Source organism: Phodopus roborovskii, unplaced genomic scaffold, assembly GCF_943737965.1.
Source record: "Phodopus roborovskii unplaced genomic scaffold, PHOROB, whole genome shotgun sequence".
Taxonomy (NCBI): domain Eukaryota; kingdom Metazoa; phylum Chordata; class Mammalia; order Rodentia; family Cricetidae; genus Phodopus; species Phodopus roborovskii.
In genome coordinates, this window is record NW_026125052.1 from 15689442 (window position 1) to 15706870 (window position 17429).

General features: G+C 43.0%; 1 protein-coding gene across 1 annotated transcript; it reads left to right on the forward strand.

Annotated features, from left to right (window-relative positions):
* Positions 1–557: 557 nt before the first annotated feature.
* On the forward strand, positions 558–12643 carry Klhl10 (kelch like family member 10). Its single transcript, XM_051176621.1, has 5 exons — positions 558–900; positions 4596–5085; positions 5757–6374; positions 11896–12045; positions 12229–12643. Exons 1-5 carry the CDS (start codon positions 707–709, stop codon positions 12601–12603), a joined length of 1827 nt encoding a protein of 608 aa, XP_051032578.1. The 5' UTR covers positions 558–706; the 3' UTR covers positions 12604–12643.
* The last annotated feature ends 4786 nt before the right edge of the window (positions 12644–17429 follow it).

Below are 17429 nucleotides of genomic sequence, written 5' to 3' on the forward strand. Positions count from 1 at the left end.
TTCTGTCACTCTTTCTGGAACCCTTTGGCAAGAGCTGTCTTTCCCAGGATTCAGGTCATAGCTCAGTGGAGGAGTGCTTTCCTGCATGTTTGAGGCCCTGGGTTTACCCCAGCATTGCAAACAACAACAACAGCAACAAAAACAAAAGCCCACCAGGTATCCGTTTGCAATTTGGACTGGGGATGCACCCAGGAGATACTTTCCTAACTGGGCCCTTCATCATCACTAAGCAAATTAAGACATCTATCTATCTCAGGGTCTAGAAGACCCTGGCCAGCCTGACATTTAATCAGCTTTGCTTATGGCTCTGCACACACGAGGAGCCCATTGGTAGCTGTGGAAGGGTGCTGCAGGAATGTGGGTTCAACCTGAAAATGCAACAGGAAGTAGACTGAATAAAAAGGCTCCATTGTGTTGGTGGCCACAGTTGTGCCCTAGGTCTGAGGGCAAGGAAGGAGGTGTGGGGTGGTCTATCTGCATGTCCTGGGGGGAGGGGGAAGAAGAAGAAAGTGTAGGAGGGGTTCCAGAACCTGAGAGCACAATCCTGAGTGATCTCACTGCCCAGGATTCTGGAACTTGGGCTGCCTGATGGACCCTATATGAAAGATGTAGTAGGGAAAAGGAGCGACAGCTGGCTAAAGGGGCCCCCCAGAACCCTCCCCAACACCCCAGGAGAGTGGCCTCTCTCCCCTGGTCCCAAGGTGCCATGGAGATGGAGAACACGGCGGCCTCCACCCGGTTCCACCAGCCTCACATGGAGAGGAAGATGAGTGCGATGACCTGTGAGATCTTCAACGAGCTCCGACTTGAGGGCAAGCTCTGCGACGTGGTCATCAAAGTCAATGGCTTCGAGTTCAATGCCCACAAGAACATCCTCTGTAGCTGCAGCTCCTACTTTAGGTACAACTAAAGGGGCCCGAGCTGAGCCCAAGGGGAGACAGGCTCCTCTTGAGGGTCTTTCATCTGTGTTTCCATTTCCCATTTATTATCTTAAATTCAGGGACACTGAAGCTCTGGACACCTTGTGGCCTGTCGCCTGTGCTGCCTTCAGGACAGTCACAGCCAGGGCCAGAGCTTCCATCTGTTTCCTGATGTTTTTTAAACTGGTCTTCAGTCAACATTTGACAGGTCAGGGGCTTTCTCTTTGATTCTCATCCCAACCAACTTCTAGTTGGACACCTGTGGATTCTGGACGTAGCCTAAATGATATTACTGCTTCTGATATCACTGATCTGTTGGCATAGTCCCAGTAGAGATCACTGAAAGCAGGGATGTAGATTAATAAGGGTAGAGAGGATGGGGAGGGGATAAGGGGAGAGTACCCTGGAAATATTTTCCAAAGAAAGGGTGTTTGGACTGAGATTCTTAACTCAGGAAGTGCATGGGCTCTTTTGTTTATAAGCTGAAAAAGTCGGAGTACTGGGTCCCAGTGAAAACATGAGAAATATGTTCACCTTTTGCTAAAAACTCTTATTCAAGCCCGGCTCGGTGGTAGAGGTCTATAATCCCATTTACTCAGAGGCTGAGGCAAGAGGATCAAAAATTCAAGGCCTTGGGGGCTGAGGATATATATTCCATAGTAAAAGGTTTGTGCAGCATGCACTAGGTCCTGTACTCAAGCCCCAGTACTCAGACAGACCACTACCACCACCAGTAACGACAATAGATCAAATTTAGTGAGATCCTGTCTCAAAACAACAGTGACAACAAATGAGCGGAGGGAAAAGCACAATGGATGAGAGTTAAGCATTGTGCCACACATCTGTAATGTCAGCTTGCAGGAGGCCGAGGCACCAAGATAAGTTCAAGTTCAACCTGGTTATGTGAGTTCGAGGCCAGCCTGAGCTACATACAGGATTCTGTCTCAGTTACAACTGTCTCAGTTGCCTAATTAACAAAACCCCAACCCTTACCCTACTGCCCCCCCAAAAAACTCTATTCGGTTGAGGGGCCTGCAGGTCTCATTCTGCCAAGATGAAAACTTTAAAACTTGGAAACTTGGGGTGGGGGGGAAAGAGATTTATCCAAGTGGTGTTGGTGCATACCTTTGATCCCAGCAGTCCAGGGGCAGAGACAGGCAGATCTCTGTGAATTTGGGGTCAGCCTGGTCTAAAGAGCTAGCTCTAGGACAGCCAGGGCTACACAGGGCTTGATAAACCAAACCAAACAAAAAAGCAACAAGAAAGACTGTATGCATGCCTTGCATGCCTGTGTGGGGGTATATACAGATGCTGGAACTGAAGGTAGAAACAAACAGTTGACATGGATGCTGGCAACTGAACTCAAGTCCTCCCCAAGAGCAGTGTGAGCAAGCTGCCAAGTTAACCACGGACCATTTCTCCAGCCCTAGGACTTTGGGTTGGTTTATTTGTAACTGGCTTGAGCTGTTCTCAAGCATAAGCTTTGTAGCCGGCAATGTAGCACTGCAATGTTAAAAGGGAGGACATGCCTGATTGATTCTCCACTCTAGAACAGAAGCTATAAAGAGACCATAAATCAGGCACAGTGGCTCATGCCTGTAATTCCAACACTGGAGAGGCTGGGGCAGGAGGATCAGTAGTTCAAGGCCAGCCTGGGCACAGAGTGAGAATCTGTCTCTTAAAAAAAAAAAAAAAAAAAAAAAAAAAAAAAAAAAAAAAACAAAAAACAAACAAACCAAGCCAAAACAACAGAAATAAGATAGTAAATATCTTTTTTTTAATTGCATTTGTTCATTTATTTTATTTATGGATATTTTGCCTGCATGTCTGTCTGTCTATGCCACATGCATGAGTCACCTGAAGAGATCTTAAGAGGGCACTGGGTCCCATGGGACTGGAGTTATAGACTGTTGTCAGCTACCATGTAGGTACTTGGACTTGAACCCTATTCTCTGGAAAAGAGAGCCATCTCTCCAGCTCCAAGACAGTAAAACACCTTAAGCTCTACAGGCCATATACTTTCTTGCAACTGTCCAACCCTGCCTTTATGTCAAGAAGAGCCAAACATGGCCAGGCATGTTAATGTCCATCTTTAATTCTGGCACGTGGGAGGCAGAGGCAGGCAGATCTCTTGAGTTCTGAGTTCTAGGACAGCCTGGTCTACATAGGGAGTTCCAGAGCTACACAGGTGAGACCCTACCTTTAAAAAAAAAAATGAACAGCCACAGACAGGACTAATACAAATTATTTGTGGACACTGAAATTTGAAATGTTCTTTTCACACTCTGCTCCCTCCATCATGCAGAATTGGAAAGAGAAGCCTTGTTATCCGGGGACAGTACAAAAGCAAGAGGCAGACTGGCTTTGAGCTGCATTTGGCAGAGGTTGTAGGTTGGCAAGCCAGGGTCCTGAGGAAGAATTTGATGCCTAAGCCCACTGGTCCTTAAGCTTCTTAGAAAAGAAATTGTTTTATTCAGCATCCCAGAAATGTATAGCTGTGGTCATTTATTGCATATTTTTTGCATATTTTCTGATGTGGTATTCTGGGTATTGGAAAGAAAATAAAGAGGTGAAATTTCTGTTCTCATGAGACTTTTCTTCCTTCCTTCCTTTCTTCCTTCCTTCCTTCCTTCCTTCCTTCCTTCCTTCCTTCCTTCCTTTTTTTCCAGACAGAGTTTCTATGTAGCCATGTCTGTCCTGGAACTCATTATGTAGTCTAGGTTGGCCTTAATTCAGAAATCTCCCTGTCTCTGTCTTCAAAGTTCTGGGACTAAAGGTATGCACCATGTTTAATGAACATAAGTATTTTTTTTAAATCTTAAAAACGTATATGTACAGGGCTGTCAGAGGCCAGCAAAATGACTCCCTAGTAAAGATGCTTGTTCTTAAACATGAGGATCTAGGTTCAATCCCTGGGATCTACATGGTGGAAAGAGAGCACCAAATCCCACAAGTTGCCCTCTGACCTCCACAGGAACACTCATGCACAGGAACACTTGCCACATGTGTGTGTGTGCGCGCTTGGGCACACACACACAAGCAAGCTAAAAACGATTGTCAGAGAAGGCTTTGCTGGCAAGGTGATACTTGGATTATCAAACGGACTAGGACATGGAATGCAGAAGTCTTGGGGAATCCATCCAGGAGAAGGGAAGACAAGTAAGGAGGCAGAATTATTTCCAGTGCACAAAGAATACCTAAGGAGCCCCCAGGATAGAGGACAGGGAAGGTGGGAGACGCCCAGAGCTCACCTGCTTATGTAGTGATTAGTAAAGACCTGGTGTTTCCCTCTTAACATCAGGGGAAGGTTTTGAGTGCAAGGGTTACATAAGTTCTTTGGAAGGATTGCTCTGGGGCTGAGTTGGGTTGTCTACACATGGGAGATGTGTGCAAGCACAGGCTAGTGTACCTACACGCGCACACCTTGAAAATAGAGGGTAAAGACAGAGTGACCACAGGAGGTTCCTAGAACAGTCCACACCCACTGTATAAAACCATTCTTCACTGCACTCCCTCTGGACAGTCTTGTTCCAACATACTCACCAGGCAACACTTGGAGTGTGTCCAAGCTCTCAGAAAGTAAAGGGGCCAGGGGTGGCGATGGGGTGAGGGTGACCACCAGGAGAGGAATGTTTCTGTGCTGCTAACTTCTCTCATTTTTGCCCCCCCACCCAGAGCTTTGTTTACAAGTGGCTGGAACAACACTGAGAAGAAGGTTTACAACATTCCTGGCATTTCCCCCGACATGATGAAGCTAATTATTGAGTATGCGTACACTCGGACCGTGCCAATCACCCCTGACAATGTGGAGAAGCTGCTGGCTGCTGCCGACCAATTTAACATCATGGGGATTGTTAGGGGTTGCTGTGAGTTCCTCAAGTCGGAGCTGTGTCTGGATAACTGTATCGGCATCTGCAAGTTCACGGACTACTACTACTGCCCTGAGCTGAGGCAGAAGGCCTACATGTTCATCCTGCACAACTTCGAGGAGATGGTGAAAGTCTCTGCAGAGTTTCTGGAGCTCTCGGTCACTGAGCTTAAGGATATCATCGAGAAAGATGAGCTCAACGTGAAGCAGGAGGACGCTGTATTTGAGGCCATTTTAAAGTGGATTTCTCACGACCCCCAAAATAGGAAGCAACATATTTCAGTTTTGCTTCCTAAGGTCAAGTTTAGTTATTCTTTGCAAATGCTTAGTTGCTCACATTTGATTCATTTACCTGAAGGGACTGTCCCTAACAGCCACAGATCCCAGGGTGGTGTCAGCACTTATTGAGAGGTGTCTCCTGCATCTCTCGGAAGTTTGCAATTTTCTCTACCCTTGGTGTTGCTAGTTCTTTCTTTAGCCAAAATTCTCTGTTAGTACGGGGGTGGCAGCAGGGGATTCTACAGAATCCTAAAGGGTTTCTGGCCCTCTTCCCATTGGCTACGGTCCCCACACCAAGGTACAAGCTATCGTGGGAACTATGTCACAAGAGTGGCACACAATTGTAGTCACTTGATCTTAGTTACTGTCATTTTACATATGGAGCTATACTGAATTTCTCGACAATTACACAACTTCTTTTGGCCTAAAAGCTCTACCCAGTGGCCGAGGAATGTGTAGCTGTTACCCTCAGGTGCCTTCTGACTAGTGCATTTCTTCGTATGTATACCACCTTCCTCAAGGCAATTACATCTATGAGTTACACGTTTTTCAAAAAGCAAATAAAGGGACTGCAGACATGGCTCAGAGGTTAAGAGCACTTACTGCTCTTTCAGAGAGCAGGGCTTAAAGAGATGGGGCTTGCAGACACCCTTGCCTCATCTGAATAAATTTCTGTATTTCCTTCTTAGGTTCGCTTGGCCCTAATGCATGCTGAGTACTTCATGAATAATGTTAAGATGAATGACTATGTCAAAGACAGTGAAGAATGTAAGCCTGTCATCATTAACGCCCTAAAGGCCATGTATGACCTGAACATGAACGGACCCTCCAATTCTGACTTCACCAACCCACTCACCAGGCCCCGCCTACCCTATGCCATTCTATTTGCTATTGGTGGCTGGAGTGGCGGAAGCCCCACGAATGCTATCGAGGCCTACGATGCTCGAGCAGACAGATGGGTGAATGTCACTTGTGAGGAAGAGAGTCCTCGAGCCTACCATGGGGCAGCCTACTTGAAAGGCTATGTTTATATCATCGGGGGGTTTGATAGCGTAGACTACTTCAATAGTGTTAAGCGTTTTGACCCTGTGAAGAAAACTTGGCACCAAGTGGCCCCTATGCACTCTAGACGTTGCTATGTCAGCGTGACCGTCCTCAGCAATTTCATCTATGCCATGGGAGGGTTTGATGGCTATGTGCGTCTCAACACTGCTGAACGATATGAGCCAGAGACCAATCAATGGACACTCATTGCCCCCATGCATGAGCAGCGGAGTGATGCAAGCGCCACGACCCTCTATGGGAAGGTAAAGAACCAGGGTGGAAGGGGAAGATGATGGATACTGTTCTTCCTTTTGGGATGAGGCTGGAAGACAAAAATGGCAATACTTACTTGGCAGTACAGTTGTCTTTCTGCAGCCACTGAAGATTGGATGACGGTCCAGTGTACACAGCCGCATCCAGATGCTCGAGTCTCATATAACATGGTATGGTGCTTGTGTATAGCCTATGCACAGTTTGGGTGTGGGGGCACACACCCATAAACCTAGCACTTGGGAGGCTAAGACAGGAAGATTGCTATGAGTTTAAGGCCAGCCTGGGCTACACAGAGTTCAAGGCAAACTGGGGCTACACAGGAAGACTCTATCTCAAACAAAACTGTGGAGTAATTTCTTTGCATATACTTCAATCATCTCCAGATTACTTATAATACTTGACATTACATAAATGCTATGTAAACTGCTATATTGTATTTTTTAGATAACAGAAAAATCTATAATTTTTTCAGTACATATATTTATTTAATTTTTTAATAAAATTTTTGGGGGGCATGACATGAGCATATGTGGGGGTCAGAGGACAATTTACAGGAGTAGATTTTCTCCTTCTACCAGGTGTGGGGCCCAGGGATCAAACTCAGGTCTTCAGGTTTGGTGGCAAGTGCAATTATACATTATGCCATAGCTCACTAGCCAATTTTATTTTTATTAGATATAAAAAATTATTATGTGTATGAATGTTTTGCCTGCATGTATGTATATGCTCAGGGAGATCAGAAGAGGTCATACCCTGGAATTAGAGTTATGGACAATTGTGAGTCACCATTCGGGTGCTGGGAGTCGAGCTCTGGGTTCTCTGCACGAGTAGCAAGTGTAACTTGGTCCTGGTGCTGTATGCCTTAATTCTAGCACTAAAGAGACAGAGAGAGGCAGGTGGACCTCTGTATTTGAGGCCAGCCTCATCCACACTGAGTTCCAGAATAGCCCCCCTCCCAAAAAAAAGTAGTGTGATAAACTATTGAACTATTTCTCCAGCCTTCATTTATGAGACAGTCCTATGTACTCCTGAATAGCTCCTCCTATCTCTTCCTCTGCTGGTATTATGTTGGGATTAAAGGCAGGCACCACCACCTTGACCAACATTTTTTTTTTTTTTTTTTTTTTTTTTTTTTTGAGACAGGGCCTCACTTTGTAGCCAAAGCTAGCCTTGAAGCTTCAGTGATTTTTCTGGCTTGTAACTACAGGTGTGAGCCATTATGCCCATCCTAGACATCCTAGAGACGTCTTCCCTTCCTAATATTTTTTTTTCCTTCCTTTTCCCAAGACAGGGTTTCTGTATGTAGCCCTGGCTGTCTTGGAACTCACTTTGTACACCAGGCAGTCCTCGAACTCAGAGATATGCCTGCCTCTGCTTCCTGAGTGCTGGGATTAAAAGCATGCACCCCACCCCGGCAATATTTTCTTAAGGGTTTTTTTTGTTGTTTCTCGGGGATAGGGCAAGGAAGAGTTGGCTCAATGGTTAAGAGTATTGTTATTCTTGTAGAGCACCCACATGAAACAGGCAGCCTACAACTTCTTTTAATTCCAGTTCCAGGGGATCTAACATCTTCTTCTAGCTTCCGAGAGCTCTGTCTCTCACACACATACATATAAACTATTTTTTAAAAGTTTAGAAAATTATGTGTGTGTCCATGTGAGCATATGTGCATGTGAATGCCTACACGCCACAGGCGTCAAATCCCCTGAAGATGGAGTTACAAGTGGTTGTGAACTGTTTGAGGTGGGTACTGGAAATCTGCAAGGGCAACATGTACTCTTTCTTTTTAGATACATTTTCTCTGTGTAGCCCTGGCTGTCCTGGAACTTACTCTGTAGACCAGGTTAGCCTCTGTCTGCCTCTGCCTCCCGAGTGCTGGGATTAAAGGCGTGCACCATCACTGCCCAGCTCTTTCTTTTTAAACTACATTTTTATTTAGTGTGTATGTAAACTCATTCTGTGGTGCACATGTGGAGGGCAGAAGACAACTTGCAGAAGTCAGTATTTCCCTCCCGTTATGCATAGCAAGCTCCCTTACCCATTGAACCATTGTTCTAGCCCTCCCCAATATTTTTCTTTATATAATTATTTGTGTGTGTGGGCATACATGTGACACAGTGCAAGTATGGAGGCCAGAAGACAACTTTCCTTTCCACCACAGGGAAACTGGGGATTGCATTTAGGTTGTCAGCCTTAGAGACAAGTGCTATTTACCCACTGAGCCATCTCACTTTGCCCCCTCCCCAATATTTGCAGTCCTAGTCTTAATGCATGGAAGCGTGGAACCTGAGGTGCACAGGGCTGACTGTGCTTTTTCTCAAGTTATTAAGTGGTCATTTATAAATTTATAATTTTTGCTTATTAAAAAACAATGTGCCAGGCATGGTGGTACAAACCTTTAATCCCAGCACTCTGGAGGCAAAGGCAGACAGATTTCTGTGAGCTTGAGGCCAACCTGGTCTACAGCACTCTAGGGCCTACAGGCTGGGCTACAAAATGAGACACTTCTTCAAAAAGCAGGAGGTTCTCTGAGTTTTGAGCACAGCCTGACCTACAGAGCAAGTTCCAGGACAACCAGGACTATTATATAGAGAAATCCTGTCTCAGAAAACAAAAACAAACAAAATCCAAACAACAAAACAAAATGCATGGCTGGGTACGGTAGTACAAACCTTAAACCCAGCACTCTGTGAATTCAATGCCACCCTGGTTTACATACTGAGTTCCAGGCCAATAAGAGTTACTTACACAGTGAGGCAAAGCCCTGTCTCAAAACAAAACAAAACAAAACAAAACACAAAAGGAATAATGCATGAAACTGAGAATGTAGCTCAGATGGTAGATAGTTGCCTAGCAAATTGAAGACCTGGGTTCAGTTTCCAGCACCAAGTAACACCAGGTATGGTGGCACATGGCTATAAACCACATGGTGGGTGAGGGCAGGAGAACTAGAGGAAGTTTAAGGTCATCCTCAGATACACAGTGAGTTTGAGGCTAGTCTGGGGTAAATGGGATCCTTTCTCAAAAAAAAAAAAAAAAAAAACTAAAAACAAAAAAACCAAAATGATGTAGGTGGGAAGATGTCTTCATTACTAAAGTGCCTGCCTTGCCAAGTTAAATCCTCAGCACATGTGTCTATTTGCTTGTAAGTGCTGGAAAGGCAGAAACAAGCAGATCTCTGTCCTAAGACCAACTAGCCTAACTGATGTAGGAAGTTCCAGGGCAGTGAGAAAACCATGTCTCAAAACAAACAACCCACCAAAGCAGCTGGGGACCTGAAAGGAAAGTTCGGCAGCTGAGGCACTTGTGTTCTTGCAGAAAACCTGGGTTAAGTTATCAGCACCTACATGGCAGCTCACAACCATCTGTGGTTCCAGTTCCAAGGGATCTAATGCCCTCTTCGGACCCCTGCAAGCAGCTACATATACATGGTGCACATACAGATAAGTGGGCACACATGCATACACACAAATAGAAACAAGTCAGTTAAAAATAAAGAGATGTTACCATTCTGATGAGTCAGCATGTAAGGGAGCTTGCCAGCAAGCCTGACCTGAGTTCAGTTCAGAAGCAACATCAGGAGAGAACCAATTCTAAAAAGTTGTCATTTGACCCCCAAATGTGCACCATGGCAGATGTAGACACTCATGTGTACATGAATTTGCATACACACACACAATTACATTTTTCTTTTTAAAAAAGGATGGTTTTGAACGTTCCTGGGTCCCCACATGTATGTGTGTGTGTGTGTATATGTGTATATAATTATATATATTGTGTATATATATATATACACACAATATTGGCACTCCCCACACACACATTCATGTACACACAGAATTCATGTACATGTAGAATAAATTTAGGTTATATAGACTGGCATTAAAAATGTTCCCTGAGTTCAGGTGGTGGTGGCACACATTTTTAATTCCAGCACTCACTTAGGAGGCAGAGGCAGGTGGATCTCTTGAGTTTGAGGTCAGCCTGGTCTACAGCAAGTTCCAGGACAGGGTCCAAAGCTACAGAGAAACCCTCCATCCTTGGCATCTGGGAAGATGACAGGAGAGATGGACTCCAGCAAGGTCTTCTGACCTCCACATGCATGCCATGGCACAGGTGCATGAATGCATACAAATAAATGCAATCTGGGGAAAAATAAGAGGACTTGGAAAGACAGGTATGGTGGTACAGGCTTTTAATCTCGGGAGACTGAGGCAGGGAAGCCTGCCTGGTCTACATGGTGAGTTCCAGGACAGCCTGGGCTGTGGTAAGAGATGGAGGAAAAAGTAAAAATTAAAAAGCACATGGAATTAGGTAGTAGTGGCACACGCCTCAAATCTCAGCACTCGAGGCAGAGGCAGGTGGATCTCTGTGGGTTTGAGGCCAGCCTGGTCTACATGGTGAGTTCCAGGACAGGTTCCAAAGCTACAGAAAAACCCTGCCTTGAAAAACCAAAACGCACATGGAGGAGTTGGAGAGTGGCTCAGTGGTTAACACTGGCTGTTCTTCCAGAAGACCCATGTTCAATTACAAGCACCCATATTGCAACTCACAATCATCTGTTAACTAATCCCAGGGGATCCCACACCCTCTTCTGGCCTTCACTGATATTGCATATACATGGTGCAGACTAACTTTCAGCAAAACACCCATACACATAAAATAATACACGTTTTCCCTGCTCATGTCTACCAGCTGGCCTGCAACTTGAAGACCATCTAGCCCAGGCTAAGCTCTGGGCTGGGATAAGCTGCTATGGGATAAGCTCCACATCCTTAGAAGTTAGCTCTCTGAAAACTAATGCATTCCCTGCCATATGTATATCTTCTGTCTACTCCCCAGTATAATTTTTTTTTTTTACATTTCAATCCCAGTTCTCCCTCCCTGATCCCCTCCTACTCTCCCTGTACTCCCTCCTGCTCCCATCTACTTCTCAGAGAAGGTAAGACCTCCCCTAGGAAATCTAAAAGTCTGTCCCATCATCTTGTTGAGGCAGGACCAAGGCATCTCTCCACCCCCTACACCTATGTGTCTAGGCTGGGCAAGGTATTTCTCCATATAGAATGGGCTCCACTAAGTCAGTTTGTGCATTAGAGTTAGATCTTGGATGCACTGCAGGTGGCCTCATATATTGTCCCAGTCACACTGTTGTCACCTATATTATGGGAGTCGTTTGGTCTTATGCAGGTTCCCCATTTGTCAGACCTGAGCTCAGGTCAGTTGATTCTGTGGGTTTTCCCATCATTGTCTTGACTCCTTTGTTCATATTATCATTCCTCCCTCACTTCAATTGTACTCCAGGAGCTTGGCCCATTGGTTAGTTGCATCTGCTTCCATCTGCTTCTGGAAGAGGGTTCTAGCTTCTCTGGGGTTATGGATTGTAGGCTGAGTATCTTTTGCTTTTTGTCTGGTATCCACTTATGAGTGAGTAGATACTATATTTGTCTTTCTGGTTTTGGGTTCCTCACTCTTCCCAGTATAATTTACCAATCCTGAATTCTCTCCACACAGGTCTACATATGTGGTGGGTTTAATGGAAACGAATGCCTGTTTACAGCAGAAGTATACAACACTGAGAGCAATCAGTGGACAGTCATTGCACCCATGAGGAGCAGGAGGAGTGGAATAGGTGTAATTGCTTACGGGGAACATGTATACGCAGTGAGTTTCTATTGTACAATGCTAAAATGGCACCCTAAGATTTTTCTAATAGCAAAGAGGTTTAGCTTACCATTGGCAAGCATTTGAAAAGAGGCATAGCATCACTGGTTCACACCACAAGGGCTTCCTTGGTGAACAGAAGCAATGGATAGCAGTCAACCTTGTTTCTTTTGCTCTTCACAGGTAGGTGGCTTTGATGGAGCTAATCGACTGAGGAGTGCAGAAGCCTATAGTCCAGTGGCTAATACTTGGCGCACAATCCCCACTATGTTTAATCCTCGTAGCAATTTTGGTATCGAGGTAGTGGACGACCTCTTGTTTGTGGTGGGTGGCTTTAATGGCTTTACCACCACCTTTAATGTTGAGTGCTATGATGAAAAGACCGATGAGTGGTATGACGCTCATGACATGAGCATATACCGCAGTGCTCTGAGCTGCTGTGTGGTACCAGGGCTAGCCAATGTTGGGGAGTATGCAGCTAGACGGGACAACTTCACAGGATTAGCACTGCGAGATGAAGTAAAGTATTCCGCTTCGACAAGTACCCTACCTGTATGAGCCTCTTCATTTAGCTAATAAAAAGTCTAAGCAATAAGAATTAATTCTTTTTTTAAATAAATGCAGTGTTTAAACTTGTAAGAGTACTGGAAAATGTTCAACTTAAGGGAAGCAAGGGTTGGATAAATGATGGAGTAAGGAAGAAGGTAATTATTTTCAACAGTGCATAATTAAGAAAAGAATCACAGTACAAAACCAGCTCTAAAGAAATATGTTTATTGAAAACTTACATGTAGACAATTAGTAACTTGAACACAAGCAAGATAGCTTCAAGAACATAACATAATATCTCAGAGTGTTCTAAATACTATATCTCCTCTAACCTGAAGGGAGATAATCAAGATTATATCTTGCATAGGGGCCTGGGTACCACTAGCAGAAAAAAAAAACAACAACAACAAAAAAAAACTGTTTATAAACTAAGTACTTATTTTACAAATAACACAACTAGCCCCAGCCCATGGATGATAACATTTTCAAACACCTAGCAAGTACTGTGTTTCACAGGTGCAGGAAGCAGGAGGGGTAACTGATTAACAAGTCCTTCAAGATACCACACTCCTAGCAAGGGTCAGAGTAAGCCAAAAGCTGTGAGGGTTGCAGTGAGCAGTCATTTGGCTAAGTAAAGTCCTTGCAGCAAATGACTACTTTGTAAAGTTACTGTCACTGTATCATAACCCTCAATAATTGTTTGGTTTTAATGACCAGAACATATGCTGTAAGTCTAACAACAAAATGGACTTTCCTCAAGAAAATAACAAATGTAGTGATGAGCTGTGCCAAAATGTTTAGTGGCTGAGAACAGACTGAATTGTTGCTCAAATATTCTAAAGTTGAAGCACCGTATTTCTCTAGTGTAGGAAGAATATTTGTTTCACAACATCATATATGTTCAAAGACATGAAATGTGACTAACATGCCCTTTGCACGTAAGCTTAGTTCAGAAGGTACCAGATAGAGGTCCTGTATACTTTATTAGACGGAGTAGCTAAAATATGTAACACAGCTCCAGTCTACTTATAGTGTTGACACTGGAATCAGGAAGCAGAAAAGGAAGAATTCCAAACACACCACATGCTGCAGTCAGAGAGGAAAAGGTGTGCACAAGAACCTACCTACCAGCTATGATAGGACTGAACACAAAGGTGCTCTCTGTGGCTTTTCAGACTGAGGGTCTGTATTTTAAAAGTTCAGCAGTTTAAAATAATTTTTGGTCCCAGAAATACTACACATAACTAGGTAATCAAAACAAAACTGATGTCAGTTAATTTTAAGTGTTCTTAGCAAAAATGTTACTTTGAACTGACACAGAAAAGCAAAGCTACCAGGATACACAAGACTAATCATGCAAGTGATGGTCGCTTAAACCCTAAGCTCACAACTGACATTCTCAATCTAAAATAGATAGAAAGGGAGGGGCCCATTATGATGTAGAAATAGCTTTACTCAAAGTAATGGGCACTCATTACTTTTTGGTATAATTGAGTCCTCCCTTCCCAACAAAGAAAAATAAAAGTAACAAAAGGTTCACTTGAATACATTTAAGCTATGTTTTTAACTGTTTTCATAGGACATTTCATTCACAAAGAATATTAGACATGCACAATTATCATTATAAACACTGTTATGTCCAGTTTAGAATTTCAGAATGTCAGCAGTGAACAGATTTAAGCAAATCTGATTTCTTTCCTTCCTAATAAGTTAGTTATAGTATTTAGGAGACACAAGTTATGGTGGTGAAGCCACACATGTGAATTCACATATGAACATTAGAAACTTGGTAGTCAGGAAAACCTGCACACCATCATGCAAGGAAGGACTTACCCCTTCATTCAGCCAGGGCCTAGGCTGCCTGCTGAGTCAAAAAAACAGTGGTTTCAATCAAGCTTTTAAAACCAGATTATACCTAAATCTTAGGAGTTATACTGTCTGCCCAAAAATGAAAAAAGGACAAAAAGATGGCCCTATCTATTAATAACTAGGTGGCGACAGTCCCAAAATACAATTCTGGAACAAAAAAGCCTGGCATCCTGACAAAATACTAAATGATTTGCTTGTATAGTTAGAGTTGAAGGTGAGCTTCCTTTGATGAGCTTCAAGACTATAAGTTGCACAGACCACTTACAACTAAGGAGTGCTTCTCAGAATCCAAAAGCTTTTGTTATTAAGGTAACTACAAAGTGGACTGGGAAGCAACCCAGTTGGCAGAGTGTTTCCCTAGCATGTGTGAGACCCTGCCTTCACTTCCCAGCAACCTCAAGAAACCCAAAGGATGGAAATTGAGAAAAAGTTAAGGGAAAGGAGAATAGTAACAGATCCTTTACTTATAATTTCTCAGATTCACTCCAGTCTAACTTCAATAGTTGTAAAGTAGATTTCCAACATAGTTATTAACCCTTGTCCTGAACAAGAATGCTAATTTAGAAACCTCAAGAAAATTACCAGTACAGAATCTAATAGTATTAGTGTTATAGCAAATAGCCTAGATTTCTGGTTGTGCTTCTGGTAATTTTATCACATAATGCAATGGGGGAGGCATAGATCACTGTTCTTGAACTTTTCCAGAATCATATTCCAGATTGTGTGAGAAGGTAAATACATTCTTAAAGAGATTTTTAAAAATACTGGATTTACAGTACAAACCATCAGGGGTCTTTATTTTATTTTACTTATGTACAGTTATTATTATCCTTTTGTTGACTGGTTGGAGGCAAGGTCTCACTAAGTGTAGTAACTAGGCTAGCTCAGAACTCCTGATCTTCCTGCCTTTACTTCCCAAATGCTCAGATTAGAGGTGAGCACTGTCATAACCAACTTCAACAAGAGTTTTTTTGAAAACTATTTTTAGTTAATTATGTGTTTGTGTGCATGTGGTTATTTATATCCATGTGAATGCAGGTGCCCACAGGGCCAGCGGCATCAATCAGATCCCCTGGAGGTGGAGTTAAGGGGCTTGTGAGCTTCCTGAAGTGGGTGCTAGGAACCAAACTCATTGGAAGAACACCAAGTGTTCTTACCTGCTGATCCATCTCTCCAGCTCCCTGGACAGGAGTCTCCTATGTTAACTGAGTGTTCAAAAATTTAGCCTGAATGTTAACTTGCATAAAACTCAGGAGTGTGAAGAAAGTCAGAAAAATGGGTATTCCTTGATGTAATTTCCTTGAGGATGGGATTTTTCAGTAATGCCACTTTCTGAGAAATTATCCATACTCCCACTGCTCTAAATATTGCCTGTGTGCTTGACTATCCAGAAGTGGTGACTGCACAGGGCTGATGAAGACCCTACAATGTCAAGAAGGGAACATGACTCTATTCTATTAGAGAGCAGTGCCGATCCAAATATGCATGCTCAAGGCAACTGTGCTCTCCAAGTTTGTAAAAAAAAAAACAAACCCTTGAACATGAAGTGAATACTGAAGCAAGAAAAAAAAAGGGGGGGCTTTACACTGGCTGTCAGTGAAAATTATAGCTGAATTCTTCATACTAAATAAAGAATGCTTATGTACCAGCAATTGATAAACAGCCTCATGCATGCAGGTATGAATCAACAAATTAATCAAGATGTCTTTGGATTGACTGCAATAGATTATGAGGGTGACTTGTCAATGTTTAATCAATGTGGAAATCCTTCCTGAATATGAAGAATATTCACATAGTCTCAAAGTCAATCCAGCGCAAGTGTTCAGAAAAGATGTGATGGAAGTGAAAATATCTGCCTTTAGGTTGGAAGGAATGACAAACATAATAAATTACAAGTGCCAGAGGACCTGTATAGCACAGTGACATCGACATTGCTGACCATGCTACTGGAACTCTACAAGGACAGAGAACCAATAATCAGCCGTTTTTATTAAAATTTCTATCTTGAATATAAAAGAAAATAGGAAATGAAAAAAGCAACAACAAAAACAAAACAAAAAAAAACAACAGCTCTTCTAGAACTCTGCGTACAGAGGTTTGGGAAGTCCAGGTCCATCAGTGGTGTTGTGCTGCAAGTGCAAGTGAGGGGCACTTGAAAGTTTAGATGATACAGACCAAGTCAAAGAAGACTACAAAGGAAAAAACATGTACAGACAAGTACTAGATCAGAAAAGAAATGCCATGGAAGACCACTATGACCTAATATGTGAACCACTACCTAAGGACTGTGCTAATGCCTCCTAAAGGTCCTGGATACAGTCAATTTATATGAAAGACAAACTATACTCCATGAACTACTTATAAAAGAAACTGAAGTGGAAAATGAAATGAGTGTGTTAAAGAACCATCAAGCCCAGCACGGTGGGTCATGCCTTTAATCCCAGACAGAGGCAAGTGGATTTCCAGCATTCTAGGCCAGCATGATCTACACGGACAGTCCCAAGTCAGCCAACACTATATAGAAAGACTTTGTCTTCAGAAAAAAAAAAAAAAAAAATCCAAAGGTAAAATAAAACCAGCAAGATTACAGGTTAGACTGTATGGAGAGGGAAAAAACTCTCTGCAATTTGAGAGCTTCATTAAAAGAAAAACAAAAGAGAAATAATGGTGATTCTTTGATGATAGGGTTCACAAGGAGAAGTTGTACAATTCTCCACCAAGATCAGGATTACTCACAAAAGCTTAAAGCTGAGCTCTCCAAGACTGAAGCCCTGAACAAGGGAGTTCAGAGACTAAGTACAAATCAGATCCAGCCTCTTGAAGAAGAATGGGAAATTATATATTCCAAGTATCTACAGATAAACAAAAAAAAATTCAAAGTACTGAGCAGGGATTTATTATCAAAAAGAGTACAGAAGAAATATGACACATACACAAGGCTCAAAAGACACCGTAAATGGAAGAGC

What these genes read in the sequence shown, in the direction of transcription:
- Klhl10 (XM_051176621.1), top strand. Translation starts at nt 707, where the DNA reads ATGGAGATGGAGAACACGGCGGCCTCCACCCGGTTCCACCAGCCTCAC. An exon ending in AGCTGCAGCTCCTACTTTAG is followed by an intron (nt 901 to 4,595) that starts GTACAACTAAAG and finishes CCCCCCACCCAG; the next exon opens with AGCTTTGTTTACAAGTGGCT. An exon ending in TTTCAGTTTTGCTTCCTAAG is followed by an intron (nt 5,086 to 5,756) that starts GTCAAGTTTAGT and finishes TTTCCTTCTTAG; the next exon opens with GTTCGCTTGGCCCTAATGCA.